Genomic DNA, 19,785 nt, shown 5'->3' with positions numbered 1-19,785 from the left:
GTAATCATATACTTGCAACAGAAAACTGGAAAAAATTAAAAAATAGATGCAAGAATTAATGATAGAAAAATTCAAATGTACTCAAAAAAAGGCTTTTCATACGAAAATATTAAATACTGCAGCATGATACAGAAAATAACATGGTCTTTAAACATACCCTAAAAACTGATAGAAATCTAACAATATTGTTGTATGATTTCTGTGGTTACTTATCAGATGTACATGGATTATATGCTTTCCTTTTTTGTTTAAGCACAAAATGTTCATACATGAAAGGAAACTAAAATATATATTGTTATGTGTATCATAAACTTCAAAACCAGTGAACAGCAACCACTTTCCCTACAGAGTAAATAATATTTTCTGTTTACACTTTTTATAGTCAACACACAGCAACAAGAAAGCAAGAACAAAATATAATTCACCAAAAAGCAAGCATTTTGAACAAGCCGCTTTGCAAAGTAAAATGAAAAATACAACAGGATTAAAATATATGTAGATTAGCTAATACCAAATAAAGAATCTGTTTATATACTGATGACCAAAGACTGAAGTTTCAACTGAAAATGAATATCTGGCTGCTAAACTATGCTTATTCTAAAATAATGAAAGCAGATATTTGCATGTGCAAACCCATACATCACTTCATAAACCATAATGATTCATAAACTATAATAATTCCTATTACAATCTACTATCTAATAACTTAAATAAACAACTATGTATTTAAAATTTTAATCAAAACAAAATATTATTTGAATTTTTTTCATATATAATGTACTTACAGCAATATGTTTTTATTTTTAAAGTAATCTGTCTGTAAGCAAATTACATTAAGAATAATTTCATTCTGCAGATTCCATCTAATAACTTACATGATCATATTTTTAACCCTTTCTGAGGGGATGTGAAATATATGCAATTCAGTCACTTTCATCTACAGTGGTTCACAAAAATGATCAGACACTTTGAAATTTTCTGTACTTTAATCAACATAAAAACAAAAATAAATTTAAAAAAAATTATAGTAAATACATTTTTGAAAAGACTAAAATTAAATTAAAAAATCAATATTGTTTGTTTAATGAGGATAAATATTCTCACAAAAATAATCGGACACTTTTCGTAACAGCTAAAAATGACAAAAACTTGCATTGCTTTTGCTCTTTATTATTTTATGGGATTACCTTTATACTTCATTTAATCTTTGGGGCATTGGCTCCACAAGTTTTTTGTTATTTCTGGACTAATTTTATGCTACTTCTCTTGAATCACAGCTTTCAGCTGCTGCCACGAAGATATGCTTTTTTTTTTTTTTTTTTTTTCTTAGCTTCTGACAAATATGTTAAACAGGGGATGGTGCCTTAGCTACTTCTGGCTGCTTATATAACAGCTAGAGACTAATATTGTTAGCAGTATGCTCTGGATCATTGTACTGGTACAATTTAATTTGTATATTAAGTTTTTGTGTTGATAATGCCAAATTTCATTTCTAGATACAACTATACTTATACTGATCCATGATACAATGTATAAACTCGATATTACCAACTTTGGAATATACCATACATCTCCATACCATAAATCCTCCTTGACCTTGTTTACTAAGTTTTACTGGATACTAAGTTTTGCTTCCGAAATTCTTTGTTTTCTAGTTATCAGCACTTGTCCATCTCAGCCAAACATGTTAAATTTACTTTCATCAACAAACAACAAATTTTCAGTAGTTGGGTACGTTTTGTTTCATCGATTTTGCGAAAGAGAGTCCTTGCAATTTCTTGATATACAACTGTTTCATATAATGCATGTAGTTCAGCAATGAGTTTAGGACCACTCAGTCTTGGATTCTTTTTTTATATACCTTAGAATAAAGTGTTTCATTCCATCAGATAACTTAGATTGTCTTCCTGGTCTTGTTTTGTTTTGAATACAATTCTGTTTCTTATTAGGCTTAATATAAAAAAGTAGAGAATTACTTAAAATTAAGTAAATCGGAAATTTTTCTAATAGATTTCTCTTTCTTTTAATGCAAATCAATAACTAATCTGCGAGTTTCTAAAGATGTTTAATTTCATGAGCTAGTCATAGTAAGAAAACATTAAAAATAACGAATATTCTATTAAAAAAAATTCAAATTATAAAAGCAAACTATTTTCAGATTGTTGTCCATCTTCTTTATCCAAAATACCATAAAAGTTAGTTTTCTATTTATTGAAGACAATTTTAATTAGAAATTCTGAAAATGTCTGATTAATTTTGTGATGTGATATTTTTTTTTTTTTTTTTTTTTTCCATTTCAGCCTAAAACAGTACTTTTTAATTTTACAATTTAATTTAGTCAAATTTATTTAGTACCAAAAGGGAGCTAAGAAAATGTGTATTCAAATGAAAAATATTCTCTAATATTTTATTTCAAAGCTTTTCTCCTATTACTAAAAAAATTTTAAGGAATCATAGTGTCCGATCATTTTTGTAAGGCATTGTAGATAACTTGGAAAATTAATAAAACCCCAAATTTCCTAATTTCAGTTGCTTTTTAGTCCAAAGGGGCTTTGTCGCTGAAGAACTATTGTTTTCGTTTTGCGATTTTCCGTCAATTCACTACAAACGGCAAATCACTTTTCAAACTGTTGCCACAAAATATTATTGCCCTGTGTTATATTTAAAGAAATTAAATAATAAAAAATCTGCATAAATGTTTGTATATTTCTCGCATTGTGATAAAAAAACAGTACACAGAGCCATTGAATTTTGTATGATGTAATCCTCCTACGTATATGGGCATGAAGATCAAATTTGAAATTTGGAATTTGTTTTATTATCAATTTCTTGTTTTGTAAAACTTTAACGAATTTTTGATTAACAAACTCAAGGATTTTAAAGTGAGCAATGGCAACGTTGTATAGAAAAAACATTTTTATCTCCAGTGCACGAGTCTCTGTATTGAAAATTCTAAAGATATGCTCATTTTAAAACTATTCTGTGATATTGCTGTTGAACTGAATTTTATGGTTTAAGTGCACAGAACGTGATATTTAATAAATAAATGTAACACTCAAAATGTACATGGATAAAGTTAAAAAAGTGCGCAATGCCATTTTTGTGCAATTCGGGGATTTTTGTGCAATTCAGGGAAGTGAAAATAGGTCGACGTGTACATGGATAAAGTCAAGGGAGTGTGCAATGCCATTTTTGGGCAATTCAGAGATTTTTTTTAAGTGAAAAATAGGTCGATGTGTACATGGATACTGCGTTTGTGTAATTCTTTTTCTTGTCATTTTGGCTTTGTGTAGCGGCGATTTTTGGGTTATGCCAAAATAATAAGTCAAAGAATTGCATAAACTCGGTATCCATGTACCGCCAAAAATCGCCAAGGAGTATCCTAAAATATACTTTTACCTTTCATTTATATGTTGATTTAAGTGGCTAGCCCAATGCGCAGCTGCACCACAGGTCCGGGGTTTGATCCCCAGCTGGACAAGATTGACTCAATCTTTTATGCCTTGAATGGGTCGATTAAGTACCAAGTTCACGTGAGGACTAAGCACTGGGGGGGGGGGGTCCTGTGACAAGCCGATCAATTGCCTAGGGCATATACTGATGCATTCCAGGGCCCAAGATCAAGAAAGCAGGGGCACTGCAGGCCATGGCTCAGTAGGGCTGTTGCGCCGCTGAGTTTAGTTTTTAGTTTAGATGTTCATTTTCCTCCCCAATTCACAAATCTTCCTGAATAATGTCACAAAAATAAAATGGAATGGAAAAAAAATAGATTTCTAACCTGTGCAAGACATAGTTAGCATGCATCTGAATTTCCATCAGAAATTATTTAATTTCAGAGAAAGATCTGGGGAATTAAATTCAAAGGTTCTTTGGAAATCATAAATTTACAAACTGGCAGCTAACAAATGAGTAGCAATAAAATATGTTTTCATTGTACCGATTTCACAAATTAAAATAAAAATCAAACTTAATTTTTAAAGCCAAAAAAAATTATTACAAAAGCTAGCATCTCGTACTTCACATATTTTATTGTAAAGGACTTACCTTTCTAGGTTTTACTTGCGATGTTGCTGTTTTTAAGGTGTTCCACGTTTTTTGAAATGCTTTTTGTTGAATATCTGGATTGCTTGAAGGTTTGTCGACTTTCTTAGGATTAAAAAGATGTTTTTTGCATATCTATAATTTACAAGGCATTGTTTCAAAGACATAAATAAAACAGAAAAAATATTAAGGTACAAATTCCTTTAACTACCATTTTCAATTAATTTCTTGTAATACACATTTTCTAACATTGTTCTATTCTGACTAAATAATAAAAACATTTGAATACAGCTTCACAAAGAAGCTGAATCCCATTTCTCTGAAAATTATCATTCAAATTACAGAATTAAAATATTTACGTTCATTCTCTACTAGATATTTTAGTTCTGATTCCCTCTAACCACCTATTTCAAGAATCTCTTTTTATATTACTACGATAATCCTACTAAAATTAAGGGCTTTATCGCAGTAAAATCAAAACTTTTTATTTATTAGTAACAGTATTTTTGCTTTTATTGAAGTAAGTTAATACTTTCTGAATACCCACAGTTTGTTTGTATTAAAACTTATTCAGCAGATAGAATTATAATCAGAGAATTTATCTTGTAGAAGAAAATACATCTGTTGAAAAAAAATGCATATATTTACTAAATCATTCTAAAAGACAATGACTTTCCCTGAATCACACAATGTTCTTATACAGGCTCTTTACACAGAAAACTAGATCAGCAAACAGATCTTGTGATATCTAAGCCTTTAGATTTCACTGAATTTTTGTCTAATATTATTAAAATTTTGAATTATTCAGCATTTCATGATACTTAAAAACAAATGCACTGTAAAATATTAACTTACAGATTTACGTCTTAAAAATGTTAATCTTTATTTCAGAGCACGGAAAAAGAATTTAAGTTTAAAATAAATTTGCCAATGATAGGGAAATCAGAAAATTAGTTTTGACCTTAAATACATTTAGTATCTGAATAGAATTCATGTATTAAAATGTGTTAGCAAAAATATCTTTTTATAAATTTTTATGTTCTCCCCAAATAAAACCATTTAGATTTCTTAAAACAGAAAACATACACGAACAATATTATCATAATGTTAAAGAACCATCATAATAAAGCAACATTTTAAATGATGAAAAATTTTAATATTTTCCATCATAAGAAATGGATTTTTATTTCCTCATTACAGACTGCAATACAAATTCCAAAATTTACTTAAATGCAATGATTCCCTTATCAACAATACTTCTTTAAAAATACAATATTTCTTTTAAAAGATAATAAAAAATAATAAAACTGCCTATATTTTCATGCTGACAAATACAGTATGTCAATATTTATAAATGCAAGAAAAAGTGTAAAACATACTTCAAATTCAACATCTGGAAGATGTTGCTGGTTCAATGGCAAAAGTGCTATTTTTTGGATTTTATAAACATCATGGCCACCTGGAAGGCATCCAACTAAGGAGCGTTCTCTGACAAGAACTAATCGCTTGTCAATATCTGAAAGATTAAAATATAAAAAATTCAGAATTGGAAAACACAAAATATGGATTTATACACTAGAATATCTCTTTTTTCTTACCTTGCTGAATAGTGAACTTTCCAATGAGACCAAACACAATTCCTATACATACAAAATCGGACAGTTTTTCAACTTCTCTGGCTAAGAAAAAATAAAAATTTAAAAAATTAAAAATTATCATTTGGGAAAATTTTCACAAAGAGATTATTCATAAATTCAAATAATTAAGAATAAATATTAAGAATAAAATTATTAGATATTTCTCCCGCCTTCCTAGTTTGCCTTCGTGGGGTAGTGGCTCTGCACGCTGGGACGGTATTCCAGAGGTCCGTGGTTCGATTCCCAGCGAAAGCGTTGTTAATTTTTCATCTTTCCTGCTTCCAAAATACTTAATGTTTCTACAAAATGAGTAATTGAAGAATCACTATTATGAACATGTTATTTGTTAAAGAATCACTATAACTGAACATGTTATTTTGTTATTTGTTATAACTACTTTAATTCAATGATAGAGTTTCTTAAACATGTATTTTTTCCTTTCCTAGGATTTCCCACAGATTTGTTGATTGAAAGCTGTTTGTTCAAGTTTCAGGTGTAAAAAATCAGATACTTTACGATAATATATACATACATATGTACCTACCAGTTATTAAACTGACTAGTCAATAAACTCAACAGCTAGTTCCACTTAGACTTACTTCCAAGAACCAAAAAAAGTACATGCTAATCAATAAAAAAACTACCGTTTATTAAACACATCTGCCACTTATTAAACTCATACTGGCAAAAGACTGATACTTCAGTGCCAAGATTTCCTACTTGTATACCTATCAAAGCTTTTCCTAGTTCATCTATTTAACAATTCATGGAATGTGGCTTTATCATTCAGGCATACAGTGCTTCAGTAATTTGATATTTTACAAACCCTGTACCTATATCTGTGAGACACTATTTTCAGAGTACCATAATTTCAGGTAGATAAGCCGCTCTAGCATATACACCACACACATGATCATTGACTTAAAAAAATTAAAGTTCAGATAAGCCGCACTGCTGTGTACGCCTCAGCAAAGCATTCCGAAACATGGCACTTAATATTCACTTAATCAGTAATTCCCTACCATATTGATTTGATAATATTTTATAGCATTTACAACATAAATATAATCAGCAATGTATAAATAAATAAGAAAGAAACATCTTAACTTGAAGAAAGCAAACTCTGACAATTTCTAATAGCTATTATTTTTATGGGTTCGGCAAACCTCATTTATCACCATAAATTACATATTGTGAAAAGAATACGTACATTAGATAAACAATCAGATTTTTTAATTAAATTAAACTACATTTATTTATGCAAAACCATCACAATCTGACTCATCGATGTCAGAATTAAATAAATTTAACAAATGACCATCAAGGGCAATTTCATCATTCTGTTCTAAATCACTTCTTTCAACGCCACTGTCTTCATTTTTTTTCTTTTCCGATGATTTCCGATTTAATGAACGATTTAATGAAATTAATGATTAATGAAAGATTCCGATTTAATGAAAGCTGTACGATCGTATCAGCTTTCATTGAATCAGAATCTGAGCTGATACAATCGTATCAGCTCGGACTGATTGCCATGCCATGATTTGCATAAGGCAACCTCCTCATATGAAGCTTGTAAGGATCTTAAGTTTTACTAACGTTTATTTTATTTTAAATCTTTACTATCACTTCTTATTTTCTACTTCCGGCCAGAATTAAAAGCTTTAACTTATTTATGCAAATTTGTCTTGCGAACGCCAAGTACTTAAGTTGTGGCTTTTTGCCAAGCAAGAGAGAGGAAGGAGTGATTAGGAGCGGGCCGCTTGCCATTGCAGTTTTACTCGGTTGCTGGTTGCCTTCAAGGCCAGAGGTTTAATCCTCTTGATAATTTTAAACGTATCGTAGTGTTAACAGTTCTCTGTACTACATACGGCCTTTCTGTTAATATACGGCCAATCTTCAAGTAGACACTTGTTTATTAATCCAAAGTTAGTTTAGTTAGAATTTAGTTAATATTTTTATATTCTTACGTTCAGACCACAAGTGGTTGGTCTCTGTATTCCGAAGTCCGGAAATCATTGTAAAGAGAGAAAAATAAAGGGTTTCGTATACCCTTCCTGTGTATCTTGTCTACTTCCCACATTTATTGAACATAGCTTTACTAAGCTCCCTGTTCCGAGTCAGGTAATTTAATGTTCCCCAAGCAAGTAAGGAGGAACACTGAACCTGATAAGCTTTTCTCCTTCGTCCAGAAATTGTGAAGGAATGGAGTCCACTTTGCATCCATTCCAACCAATATCTGTAAAATTTTGTAAGCCCACCTGGTATCACTGAGACATCGGTGCTAAGTTTTTCTGCTTTGGATCTTACTGTATCCACTAAATGGAATCGCGTTGAATCCAGAACAATGAGTCTTCAGGGATGGAAAAAAGCACCTTTCCTTTTTCAATAAATTTCTCTCAGCCAAAACAACATCACTTCTTCACACATCCATCCTTTTTAGTTGGTGCAAATGATAACCCCTTTAGGGAAGTTTCCTTTCAGAATTGTTTTTCTTTTGAAAATTATCAAAGCAGTTAACATCGCTCCATTGGCGGCACAACACAAAACATAAGTAAAAGAAGTCTTTTTACACCCAGTTGTCAACACTGAAATAGTTTTTTCTCCTATTGAATGAAGAGTTCTGCGCAGAGGACAGTCAAAAGTAACAGGCACTCCAGTCCACGGAAAGCTTTTGTTTGACTGTTATTTTGGTGCTGATAGATACACACACCACTTAGGTCCTCCAACAGATGTTTTAATGCTCATTTGTCCTTTGCTTGAAGGAGAATTCTAACTGTTGACACTGATAATCCACTTTCTTCTATTGTCCATTTCAGTGGCGTAAATAGAACTCTTCGGCCCTTATGCAAAACATTTTCCTGGCCCCTTTCCCAGTAAATTTAATGTGCTTAAAAATAACAAAAAAAAAAAAAAAAAAGCTTCGTGGAGGACTTTCTAAGGGAAACTGGCTCGTATACACGTTACACATGGGGAAAACCACGAAAACGCCCATGCAGCCAGCCCGTTCGCGGGATTCGAACCTCGGACCGAACTACCAGTGTTCAGCGATTTTACCGCTCGGCTGCTGGTGGGCCTCTTTATCACATCTGGATTAATTGTTAAAAAGTATAAGCACGTTTATAGGGAACCATTTGAAAGGTACGTAACATGAAGAAAGAATAAAAAGGAAAATAATTTCCCTTGACAAACTGGTGAAATGTAAATTTGCTTTAGTCTGGGTATTTGACGTCAGATGATTTTAATTCAGTTACTTGAGACTTTTTGTATGAGTGCGAAAGACAGATTTTTCTCTCCTTTCACTGAGATGCATACTGATAATAAACGAATGAGTCTATATAAAAAAAGGAACATGTCGACGTATAGCATTAAGAAAAAGAAGAAAGCCTAGATTTGCGGAGATTTTTATATAAAGTCCAAGAAGTTTTACATATTAATGTTTTAAATTTTTATATAAAATCTGCATAAATATCAGTTTTTTCGCTAAGTTAGCAAACTTATAAATAATTAGTTATATTATAAACCGACAGACAAGATAATTGATAAACGTACAGAATAGCTATTACATTAATGTATAGTACTCTGTGATTTACTCAGCTTACAAACATGATTTATGCAATAATATACAAGTAATAAATAAGAACTTTTACAATGTAAATGATACATTTGTTAAATATAAAACACATTTATCATAAACTTCATAAAGAAAACTATTTGAGCATAAAACTTTTGTAGAAAATATGTATGGTAAAGTTTTTTTCTGTCTTTTTAAAAAAAACCTTTTGGTACACTAAGATACTTGAATACATGATTTTTATAAAAAAAATATGAATGCTAAAGTTTTTTACTGTTTCCTTTTAATTTTTCTCAGTCCGTACTGCTCTTCTTCTCTAATTTTTTCCTCCCTCAATAAGTGTAATGATAACATTGGTGGCCAAAATTCATCATAAAGAAAAAAATCCTTCTTTTAAAATTTGCGTCTCCTAACCTATTTCCACAAAATTATTTATCAATACTTAAACGTCCATTTTCTCAGCCATCTCAGTTTCAACGCCTTCTAAATAAGGGTGCGTCTTATATGCCGTCAAATACGGTAGTCGGAATTGGTTCCATGGATTCTGCTATGCACACAATATTGGAAACCTTATCTATATCCTTGCTTTTAATAACAAAAAGTTTCCCCCCTCCAAAACTGCACCTAAACAACATTTATGATTTTGGAAAAAAAAAAAAAAAAAAAGCGACTATCTATATGTCGTCTTAAGACTAAATTACCATTTCTGATTTGTCTCTCAATATCCTCAGACTCACATGTTGCACAACTGCTTATCATCTTCATTTACTACTACAATAAACAAGCAGTGGATGAAGCTTTGTCTTCACTAAAAGCTCTGACCTACACCTTTTCAGAAAAACTGCACATTACTTTTTACTTTAGTAACAGTTGGAATACAGGAGTCATAGCATAATTAACATAATTCCAAGCTTTATCAAAATTTTTGAAAGTCATTAGGTTTATTTTGGAGCAGGAAACATGAAAATTACTCCCTGAACCTTGCAACTGCTAGCCATATGTGCTTCCAACTACACCACAAAGCCACATGAAAAGGAAAGAGAAAATTCCCTGCATTCCCTTCCACTTCAATGGTTATTAGAGAGAACACAGTTGCTAAATCCTGCTGGTGATGAATTAACAATCTACCATATTATACTTTAGGTACCACTTATACAGTCCTTATATTTATTTCACAGAAGAAAATGAAAAATCACCAATGCCCTTGCTGTTTTCTGAACTCCAGATCTCTTGATTTTTAGTCAGATGTGGCCCTAATAACACCATGATTGCATATGATAATAAAGAGGAAAACTCCTTGTAAAGGTTTATGTTAATTTTCTAATGGTTATTTTTATTTTTGAATAAGCTGTCTTTTACTTCCTTATTTCCCATCTACAATTCCCTGCCAGAATGAGTTTTTAGGATCCAATATAATGTTCTAGCTAAATTTGTGGTCCCTACAAGCTAGAATGCTTATGAGCTGTGTAGCGAAGTATCGCAGACTTCACTAACGTAAATTTTGTCCGTAAATGTAACAAAAAAAGAAGGATTAAATTTACCCATTATTCAACTTAATAATGGTTCACATATGGCCCCTCTTGGGCTTATAGAAAGCCTCCACCTTGGGCTTTAACTTGAGTTAAAAAATAAGAAACTAATGCTAACTAAACTAAAACCAACCAAAGCTGTACAGAAATAAACAACACAGTTGGCCCTTATTTAAAGCTCGCCAGCAAATACTAGCAGGCTCCTAACAATACGCTGAATGTAGAAAGATTAGGCTTAAAGCAACGATGTGGCCAGAAGGCAGAACACATTCTAATAAGAACTTCTAAGCTTTTCTACTGAAGTGACTGAGACTTCCAATTAAATACTAGTTCTAACTCATTTACATAAAACGCAATCCTGAAAATTCATTCTGGCAGTGAATTGTAGGTGAGAAATAAAGAAGTAAAAGACAGCTTATTCAAAAATAAAAATAACAAATAAGAAATTAAAATAAACCACTACATCCTTACAAACCGATCAAAAGTGTATTCCTTCTCCACTTCATGCAAATTCATATTTGTACAGCATAATATTGGTAACCAATCAAGTTTTTATACCCACTTTCACTAGCAACATGAATGCTCACCCTTACTCTGCTTTCCATGTTACCCAGGACAGCAGGCTTATAAGCTCCCAGTGGGACAATAAGCTAATTCTCTTACACTGAACCTTCCCACACACCGCATTCTAAGAGAGTATGAATAAAAATTTTCATGCATCATAGTGCCAAACCTTGAACATTCAGATTTATTTTTCAGTGATGCCACAAAGGATGTGGAGCTTATGAAAACAACGAACATGGTGGTTACCACTCTAGGGCGGCTGATGCTGCTACCATCTAGAACAGCATAGACTGCCCTCTTGGATAGTATAATCGGGCTTCCATATTTTTTGTGAATGAAATCTCTTCAAAAGAAGAGGAAGAAAGGAAAATTATCTTAATTCTCTGATCCATGGAATTGTGCAAAATGGAGTAAGATGCAAATTTTGCATGCGACAATAGTAGCCTGATAAAGCATTAGCAAGCTATTGGCAACGCTGCAGCATTTTCGAAGATAATGCCATGCCTTATTTAGAAGCATTTTAAAACATAAGCATGAACAAATCACATTAGACAAATTTTGATTAAAACAGAAGCTCGGTGAATCTTCAATGTTGAAAGGTAAAAGAGACAAAGAAAAGGTAAAAGAAGATGTCTTCCGATGACAATAACATCTTCCTCACAATTCTCCATTTATGTCATCCTCTCTCCTTATACAGATTCAGTAAAAATAAGTTCTCATCTATTTTATCTGCTTCATATATTGTTCAACTATGTAGTTTGATATTAACAGCCCAGAAGGGCTGTTAGTCTCAAAACACGATTTCCTGTTATTTCACATTAATGTGTTATTTCACTTTCAATTTAAATCTATTGCTATTCCAAAAAAACATAAGATATTTTTCTTGCATGTTTATTTTGTCTGTTACTAATAAATCAATTAAATTGTTCAAAAGCAATAAATGCAGTTCTTAAAAATATTTTTTTTCTTTTTACTTTTTATCTGATTGTTCATTTAAATCATGATATACAGTAAGACCCCGCTTAACGCTATTTCGTTTAGCGCTGTTTCAGTTTAACGCTCTTTTATTTCAACCCGGGGATTCCCCAAAATTGCTCGCAGCATTACGGGTATTCCCCGAAATTGTGCGCAGCGCTAGGTTTCCAAATAACATATCCGAAACAGTATAGTTGTGTTTCTTGTTTGGTGCCGTGCTGTACGGACGCATTTTTATCATTTGAAACATTTGTTGACATGATTATAAGTATAAATTTATATAATACTATAACGATTAATACAGTGACAAATATTATGATCTTTAGTTTTTATCATAGGTGATAATAAAAAACAAGAAAAGAAAGAAACCAGAAGAAGCATTTCACTGGACACTAAAATGCAAGTGATTAGATGATTAGTTTCTGGTGAACGTCAATCTCAAATTAGTACTGCATTGAATTTGACAACTTCAACAATAAGGACAATTCTTAAGAAGAAAGAAAAAATACTGCCATTGGTAACTGCAACTACGTCAAGCTCTGCAACTAGAATTACCAGTTCTAGAAATAACATTATAGAGGAAATGGAAAAACGACTGTCTATATGGATTGACGACGAAATTGAACGCAATATGCCATTAAGCCAATCTATCATAATGCCTTCTTGACAAAAAGGCAGAAAATTGGAAACACAGAGACTGAATGATCTGACTGACTGAGAATTTTATTCGTTTTTATGAGTATATTCGTCTACATCGTTTTCATTTTTGTAAGAAACAATGTTTGGTTTTATTTTTATTAAAAAAAACATTATTAAATTTAATACCTAACCAATTTTCTTATCCATCTTCCCCTAACCCCATTATTTACATATTAAGATAGCCTCGTTTAGCGCTGTTTCGCATTACGCTCTACTTTGATGGAACGTATCCCCCGCGTTAAGCGGGGTCTTACTGTACTTAATTAAAAACACTAAATATATTTACAGAATTACATTACATGTTTTTTTTTTCTCTTTTTAAATACACAGAAGATATATAATAGTCCCATGTTAGTTTAAATGCATACTCATCTAATATCCGATAAAATGTTTTGCTATTCCACCTGGGCCATGTCCATAGATAATCTCTAATGATAAACCATATTAAACTTTAAAAAGAGTCCCTTTTTTCTTATATTGTTAGAATCTGAACCCTTTCAGACATTTTTAAGCATTTTTTTTAATTTTAATTTATTTTAATTTTTATTTATTTGCTCAAAAGGGACATTATTCTCGAATGGGATATTAGTCTTAAAATGGCTATTTGTGTTGAAACACTGTAAGGTACATTTTAATTTTATAACAGTTATTTTAATTTTACAGCTTTTTCCTATCAATTACTGTTTCCACTTACAATTAAATCCCTACCAGATTGAGTGTTTAGAATCACATTGAATGTAAATGTGTTAGAAGAACTATTTAAGGCAGGTTCAACTTATTTCAAAAGAGAATGCTAAGAATCCTTAGCAGCGCATGTTTGCATTTGGGCTAAATCACTCTTGAAGCTGTTACACTCAGCCATATTATTACGTGCCTTTTGATATTCGCCGACTAGTTTAAAATAAGGGCCAACTATGTTAGATACTCGTGTTTAATTAATTATAATTTAGTATCTTATTTCTAATTCTGAATTAAAGCCCAAGTACAGGCTTCTTGTAAACCCGAGAAAGGTTTATTATGTTATAATTTGAGTGAAACAAAGGCTATTTTAACCCTTCTTGAGTTTACATCTTTAGTTGTTTGAACTCTGCAGTAAGTCATTACATAGTTCACTAGGTTCCTCGATGTTCATCTTAGACAAAAGGAGTGAGGAACCCAGTAACACTTAAATGTGTTGTATCATTTTTCAAATTGTTACCACCAAATATTATCGCCGTGTATTATATGTAAAGAAATTAAATAATGAAGAATCTGCATAAATGTATACATATTTCTCACATTGTGAAAAAACAACAGTACCTAGAGCCATCTAGTTTTGAATAATGTAGTCCTCCACTCTATTATGGCACCTGGAAGCCTGAATTTTGACTTTGTTTTATTATCTACTTCATATTTTGTAAAATTTTAATGAATTTTTGATTAACAAACTCAGAATGATTTGAAAGCAAACTATGGCAACACTGTATGAAATAAAAGATTTTTATCTCCAATGCTCAAGATTATACCTTGGAAATTCTAAACATACATTGTTTTTAAATATTTTTTGAGTATGTTGTTGAATTGAATTTTATGTGGAGTAAGCACCAAGAACATGATATTTAATAAACAAAGTAAACACACAAAATGTTAATAATAATAATTAAAAAAAAAAAAAGGTTTTGCAAAGCTATCTCAGTAAGAAAACTGAACATCAGTATGATGAACTGAGAAAAGAGTGATAAAAACTGAAAATGTATGCCAACACTTAACACTGCATTAGCAATTCTAAACATACTAGTATACTGCTTTGCTGCCTTTAAAATTTTTGCAATTTAGCTGTTGAATTGTATATGGCGTAAGTGCAAAGAAAATGATGTTTAATAATAAAAGACAAAAATAAAGTGGATTAGTAAAAATAAATGTAATACCAGACTAGTAGTTTACAAGCTCAGCAAAAGCATAAAAAACCTTAAAAAACCCTTTCAAATGACTGTTAAAATCTGAAAACTTTTAAGATTTTTTAAAATTATTATTATCATAATGTTAAATAAAAAATTCCATTTTTGGTAATGCCCATTTATGTTTCATTATGACTGATATATATATATTTAATTTTTGGTATATGAATGATCTAAATATGTAATTTTCTTTCAAATTCTGCAATAAAATATATATAATATTTCGACAGTTTTCTGAAATTTATTGAACTGAGAAGTGATAAGAATAATTTACTGTGAAATATTCCCAATGCCAAATAATGAAATCCATTGAAGAAAAAAGAAATTCTTATGATCAGAAGAAAAAAGTAGTTGCATAAAGGATAGATATAAAAACAATTATTGCCAGGAAAAAAGCTTGGCTAATCTTTGGAATATGGTAACAGGCAGTCTGGCGACATTTTGGTAGGCGATAAAGGTTACTACCTAGGACTTTGGCAATAATGTGAGAAGTACCCAGTTCCAATTCGGATTATTTTATGTGAGGGAAATGAGAGATCATGAAATATGTCATGTGACATTAATGGACGAATTACAGTTCTTTAATCGAAAAAGGGGGGGAATTTGGAAAACTGTAGTATTTATTGTATAAACTGTTGTTATTTTGTATTAAGTTTCATTGTGTGTTGTGTGAAATAGTGGAAGTGTACGTGCCACGTAATGAAGATTCTGAAGACTAGGTAAGTTAGTATTTTTAATCATTTGAGGATATTATTTTTATGCATTGTTCTAAATGTAAGGAGTAAATAAATTAATATGGTATTATTGGAAAATTGTTATTAGCAATGATTTAGTTTAAAGTAATTAGGATTGTAATCTAATTTTTATTAATTTAATGTATGTGCTTATTTATATTTTAAGTAGTGTTTTTTAATTTAATTATATTTTAATTTAATGATTGTGATTTTGTGAGTTATATGTTTGTAGTATTTTGGAATACGTTTGAGTAAAATACGTTGAGTATTTTCATGCATTTTCGTGAAATTACGGATTATTTTATCTCGGAGAAATGAGAGATCATGAGGTATGTCATGTGACATATATGAACGAATCACAGTTCTTTAATCGGAAAAGGGTGGGGGGGGGGGAAATCTGGAAAAATATCTGCAGTACTTTATAGCATTTTGTATTTAGCTTGATTCTGTGTTGTGTGAAAGAGTGTTGCTTAATTTTTGGATCCCATGGCCCTATCTAAAGTGAATCCGAAATGGGTATTTAGTGGGATTGAAAGGGGTAATAATAAGTGTTTTTTTAAGGTTGTGCGAGATAGAAGTAAAGATTGCTTATTAAGTTTTATTGAGCAGTATATTCTACCTGGTACAATAATAATATCTGATTGCTGGAAGTCATATGCCTGTTTGGAGGATGAAGGTTTTCAACATCTTGCTGTTAACCATAAGTATCATTTTAAAGATCCTGAAACAGGCGTACATCCGAATACGATTGAGATTCTAAAGAAGATTAGGTAAGTTAGTATTTTTAATCATTTGAGGATATTATTTTTATGCATTGTTCTAATTATAAGGAATAAATAAATTAATATGCTATTATTGGAAAATTGTTATTAGCAATGAATTAGTTTAAAGTAATTAAGATTTTAAGCTAATTTTTATTAATTTAATGTATGTGTTTATTTATATTTTAAGTAGTGTTTTTTAATTTAATTATATTTTAATTAAATGATAGTGATTTTGTGAATTATATGTTTGTAGCATTTTGGAATACGTTTCAGTAGAAGTAAACGTCCATGGCAATAATTTAAATATTTGACACCATTTTTAATTTTAATTTATCACCATAATTTAATTTTAATTTTTAAGTATTTGCAACCATTTTTAATGTTTGTATTATAAATTCGCAGGTGACGTTTATAATAGATAATTTAGAGGGGAAAGTTTTTGGATATTTTATTTATTTTATATGTGCAAATGTTCATCCTTGGAAAAGGTATATACTTTTTCGCGATCAGGTAATTTCATATATGTTCTTTTTACCGACTTTAAAGATTCACAAAATTTTCTTGCATTTTAGTGCAAATTTTTCTAATTTATGAGAAAAAAGTAGTGTACATGGATAAAGTCAAGAGTGTACGCAATGCCATTTTTGTGCAATTCTGGGATGTTTTTTTAAGTGAAAATAGGTCGACGTGTACATGGTTAGCGTGTAGGTGCCATTCTTAAAAACGTGGCAAGCAGTTTGCGATTCTGCACTTTCTTTGGTTGATCTTTATAATACGGTAACTGGTAGTTTGGCGACATTTTGGAGGTGATAAAGGTTACTATCTGGGACTTTGGTAATAATGTGAGCAGTACTCAGTTCCAATTACGCATTATTTTGTCTGAGGGAAATGAGAGATCATGGGATATGTCATGTGATATTAATGGACGAATTACGGTTCTTTAATCGGAAAAGGGGGGAAATCGGGAAAAATCTGGAAATTTTGTATTTGGCTTTATTCTGTGTTGTGTGAAACAGTGTTCGTTAATTTTTGGATCCCAGGCCGTAACTAAAGTGAATTCGAAATGGGTATTTAGTGGTATTGAAAAGGGTAGTAATAAATGTTTCTTTAAGGTTGTGCGAGATAGAAATAAAGATGTTTTATTAAGTTATTTATTTTACCTGGTACCTTGCTGTGAAATATAAGTATGATTTTAAAGATCCTGAAACAGAAAGAAGAAAAGTTTATCGGACACGTAATCAAAATTCTGAAGAAGATTAGGTAAGTTAGTATTTTTAATTATTTGAGGATATTATTTTTATGTATTGTTCTAAATGTAAGGTGGAAAGGAATTTGGTATTATTGGGAAAATTGTTATTAGAAATGATTTAGTTTAAAGTAATTAGGATTGTAAGGTAATTTTTATTGATTTAATGTATATGCTCATTTATATTTTAAGTAGTGTTTTTGAATTTAATTATATTTTAATGAAATGATAGTTATTTTGTGAATTTTATGTTTGTAGGAATTTGGTATACGTTTCAGTTGAAGTAAACGTGCATGGAAATAATTTAAATATCTGACACTAAGTATTTGTAATGGTTGCGGTATGAATTCGTTGGTGACGTTTATAATATAATAAATGATTTAGAGGTAAAAGTTTTTGGATATTTTATTTATTTTATATGTGGAAATGTTCATATTTGGAAAGGGTAAATACTTTTTCGTGATCAGGTAATTTCATATATGTTCTTTTTACCGGGTTTAAAGATTGAGAAAATTGTCATGTATTTTCGTGAAATTTTTCTAATTTATGAGAAAAAAGCAGTGTACATGGATATAGCAAAGAGTGTGCGCAATGCCATTTTTGTCCAATTCTGGGATGTTTTTTTAAGTAAAAATAAGTCGGCGTGTACATGGTTTATGTGTATGTGTTATTTTGAAAAACGCGTAAGGAGTATGGTATTGTGCACTTTTTCCCAATTTTGCAGTGAATATTTGTCATGATTAAGCAGTTTTGTTTGATAAAATTTCTAGCATAAGTGTAATTCGGCTAGTAGATTGTTGGAAGAAGTGTTCAGTAAATAAAAAGAAAAGAAACATGTCTTTGCTTCGTGAAGACAAAATGGCGGCAGGGAAAAAATAGAGGGTTGCTGTAGGAGAGTTGGTCGCCAAATTTTCGCCAAAAAATCGCCAAGTTACCATAATGTAAAGATCAACCCTTTCTTTTAATTTATTTATATTTTAATTAAATGACAGTTATTTTGTGAATTATATGTTTGCAGCATTTTGGAATATGTTTCAGTAGAAGTAAACGTGCATGGGAATAATTTAAATGTTTGACACTAAGTATTTGCAACCATTTTTAATATTTGCATTATAAATTCGCAGGTGACGTTTATAATAGATAATTTAGAGGGAAAAGTTTTTGGATATTTTATACATGCAAATGCTCATCATTGGAAAGGGTATATACTTTTTCGCGATCAGGTAATTTCATATATGTCCTTTTTACCGACTTTAAAGATTCACAAAATTTTCCTGCATTTTCGTGGAAATTTTTCTAATTTATGAGAAAAAAGCAGTGTACATGGATAAAGTCAAGAGTGTGCGCAATGCCTTTTTTGTGCAATTCTGGGATGCTTTTTTTAAGTAAAAATAGGTCGACGTGTACATGGTTACCATGTATGTGCCATTCTTAAAAACGCGGCAAGAAGTTTGCGATTCTGCACTTTCTCCCAATTTTGCAGTTAATATTCATCATGATTAAGCACTTTTGTTCCATAAAATTTCTAGCATAAGCGTAATTCACTAGCAGATTTGGAAAAAATGTTGAGTAAATAAAAAAAAAAAAAGAAACCTGTCTTTACTTTCTGAAGACAAAATGGCGCCGAAAAAAAAAGTAGAAGATTGCTGTAGCAGGGTTGGTTTCCAAATCTTTGTCAAAAATCGCCAAGTTTCCATAATCAAAAGATTAACCAAAAGCTTTAATAGTAAAATATATAATCTTTTGAAATCTTGAATTACAGATAGAAGGAAATTATGGCTAATCTTTGGAATATGGTAACAGGTAGTTTGGCGATATTTTGGAGGCGATAAAGGTTACTACCTAGGACTTTGGGAATAATGTGAGAAGTACTCAGTTCCGATTACGCATTATTTTGTGCGAGGGAAATGAGAGATCATGAGATATGTCATGTGACATTAATAGACGAATCACTGTTCTTTAATCGGAAAAGGGGGTAAATTTGTAAAAATATCTGCTGTACTTTATAGCATTAGTTTCATTTTATATTCTGTGAAACAGTGTTGTTTAATATTTGGATCCCATGGCCCTATATAAAGTAATTCC

The 19,785-nt window shown here is 30.9% G+C and overlaps 1 protein-coding gene across 3 annotated transcripts in view; it reads right to left on the bottom strand.

Moving 5' to 3' along the window:
* sp3 (phosphatidylinositide phosphatase spermathreecae) overlaps positions 1–19,785 on the bottom strand; it is a 122,046-nt gene that overhangs the window by 97,568 nt on the left and 4,693 nt on the right. For 2 of the 3 annotated variants that reach the window (XM_085820629.1, XM_035376531.2), the window contains exons 2-4: positions 5,640–5,720; positions 5,421–5,557; positions 4,045–4,176 (exon numbers count right to left, since the gene is read on the bottom strand). In XM_085820629.1, the coding sequence (XP_085676755.1) occupies positions 4,045–4,176; positions 5,421–5,557; positions 5,640–5,720 (350 nt within the window). The remainder of the gene's footprint in view (positions 1–4,044; positions 4,177–5,420; positions 5,558–5,639; positions 5,721–19,785) is intronic. The other variant, XM_085820642.1, reaches the window with a different exon arrangement.

Source organism: Stegodyphus dumicola, chromosome 1 (genome assembly GCF_044657685.1).
Source record: "Stegodyphus dumicola isolate Sdum_Otavi_A_Nest chromosome 1, ASM4465768v1".
Lineage (NCBI taxonomy): Eukaryota > Metazoa > Arthropoda > Arachnida > Araneae > Eresidae > Stegodyphus > Stegodyphus dumicola.
The sequence above is the reverse complement of the archived record's forward strand: the minus strand, read 5'-3'. Positions and strand labels throughout refer to the sequence as shown.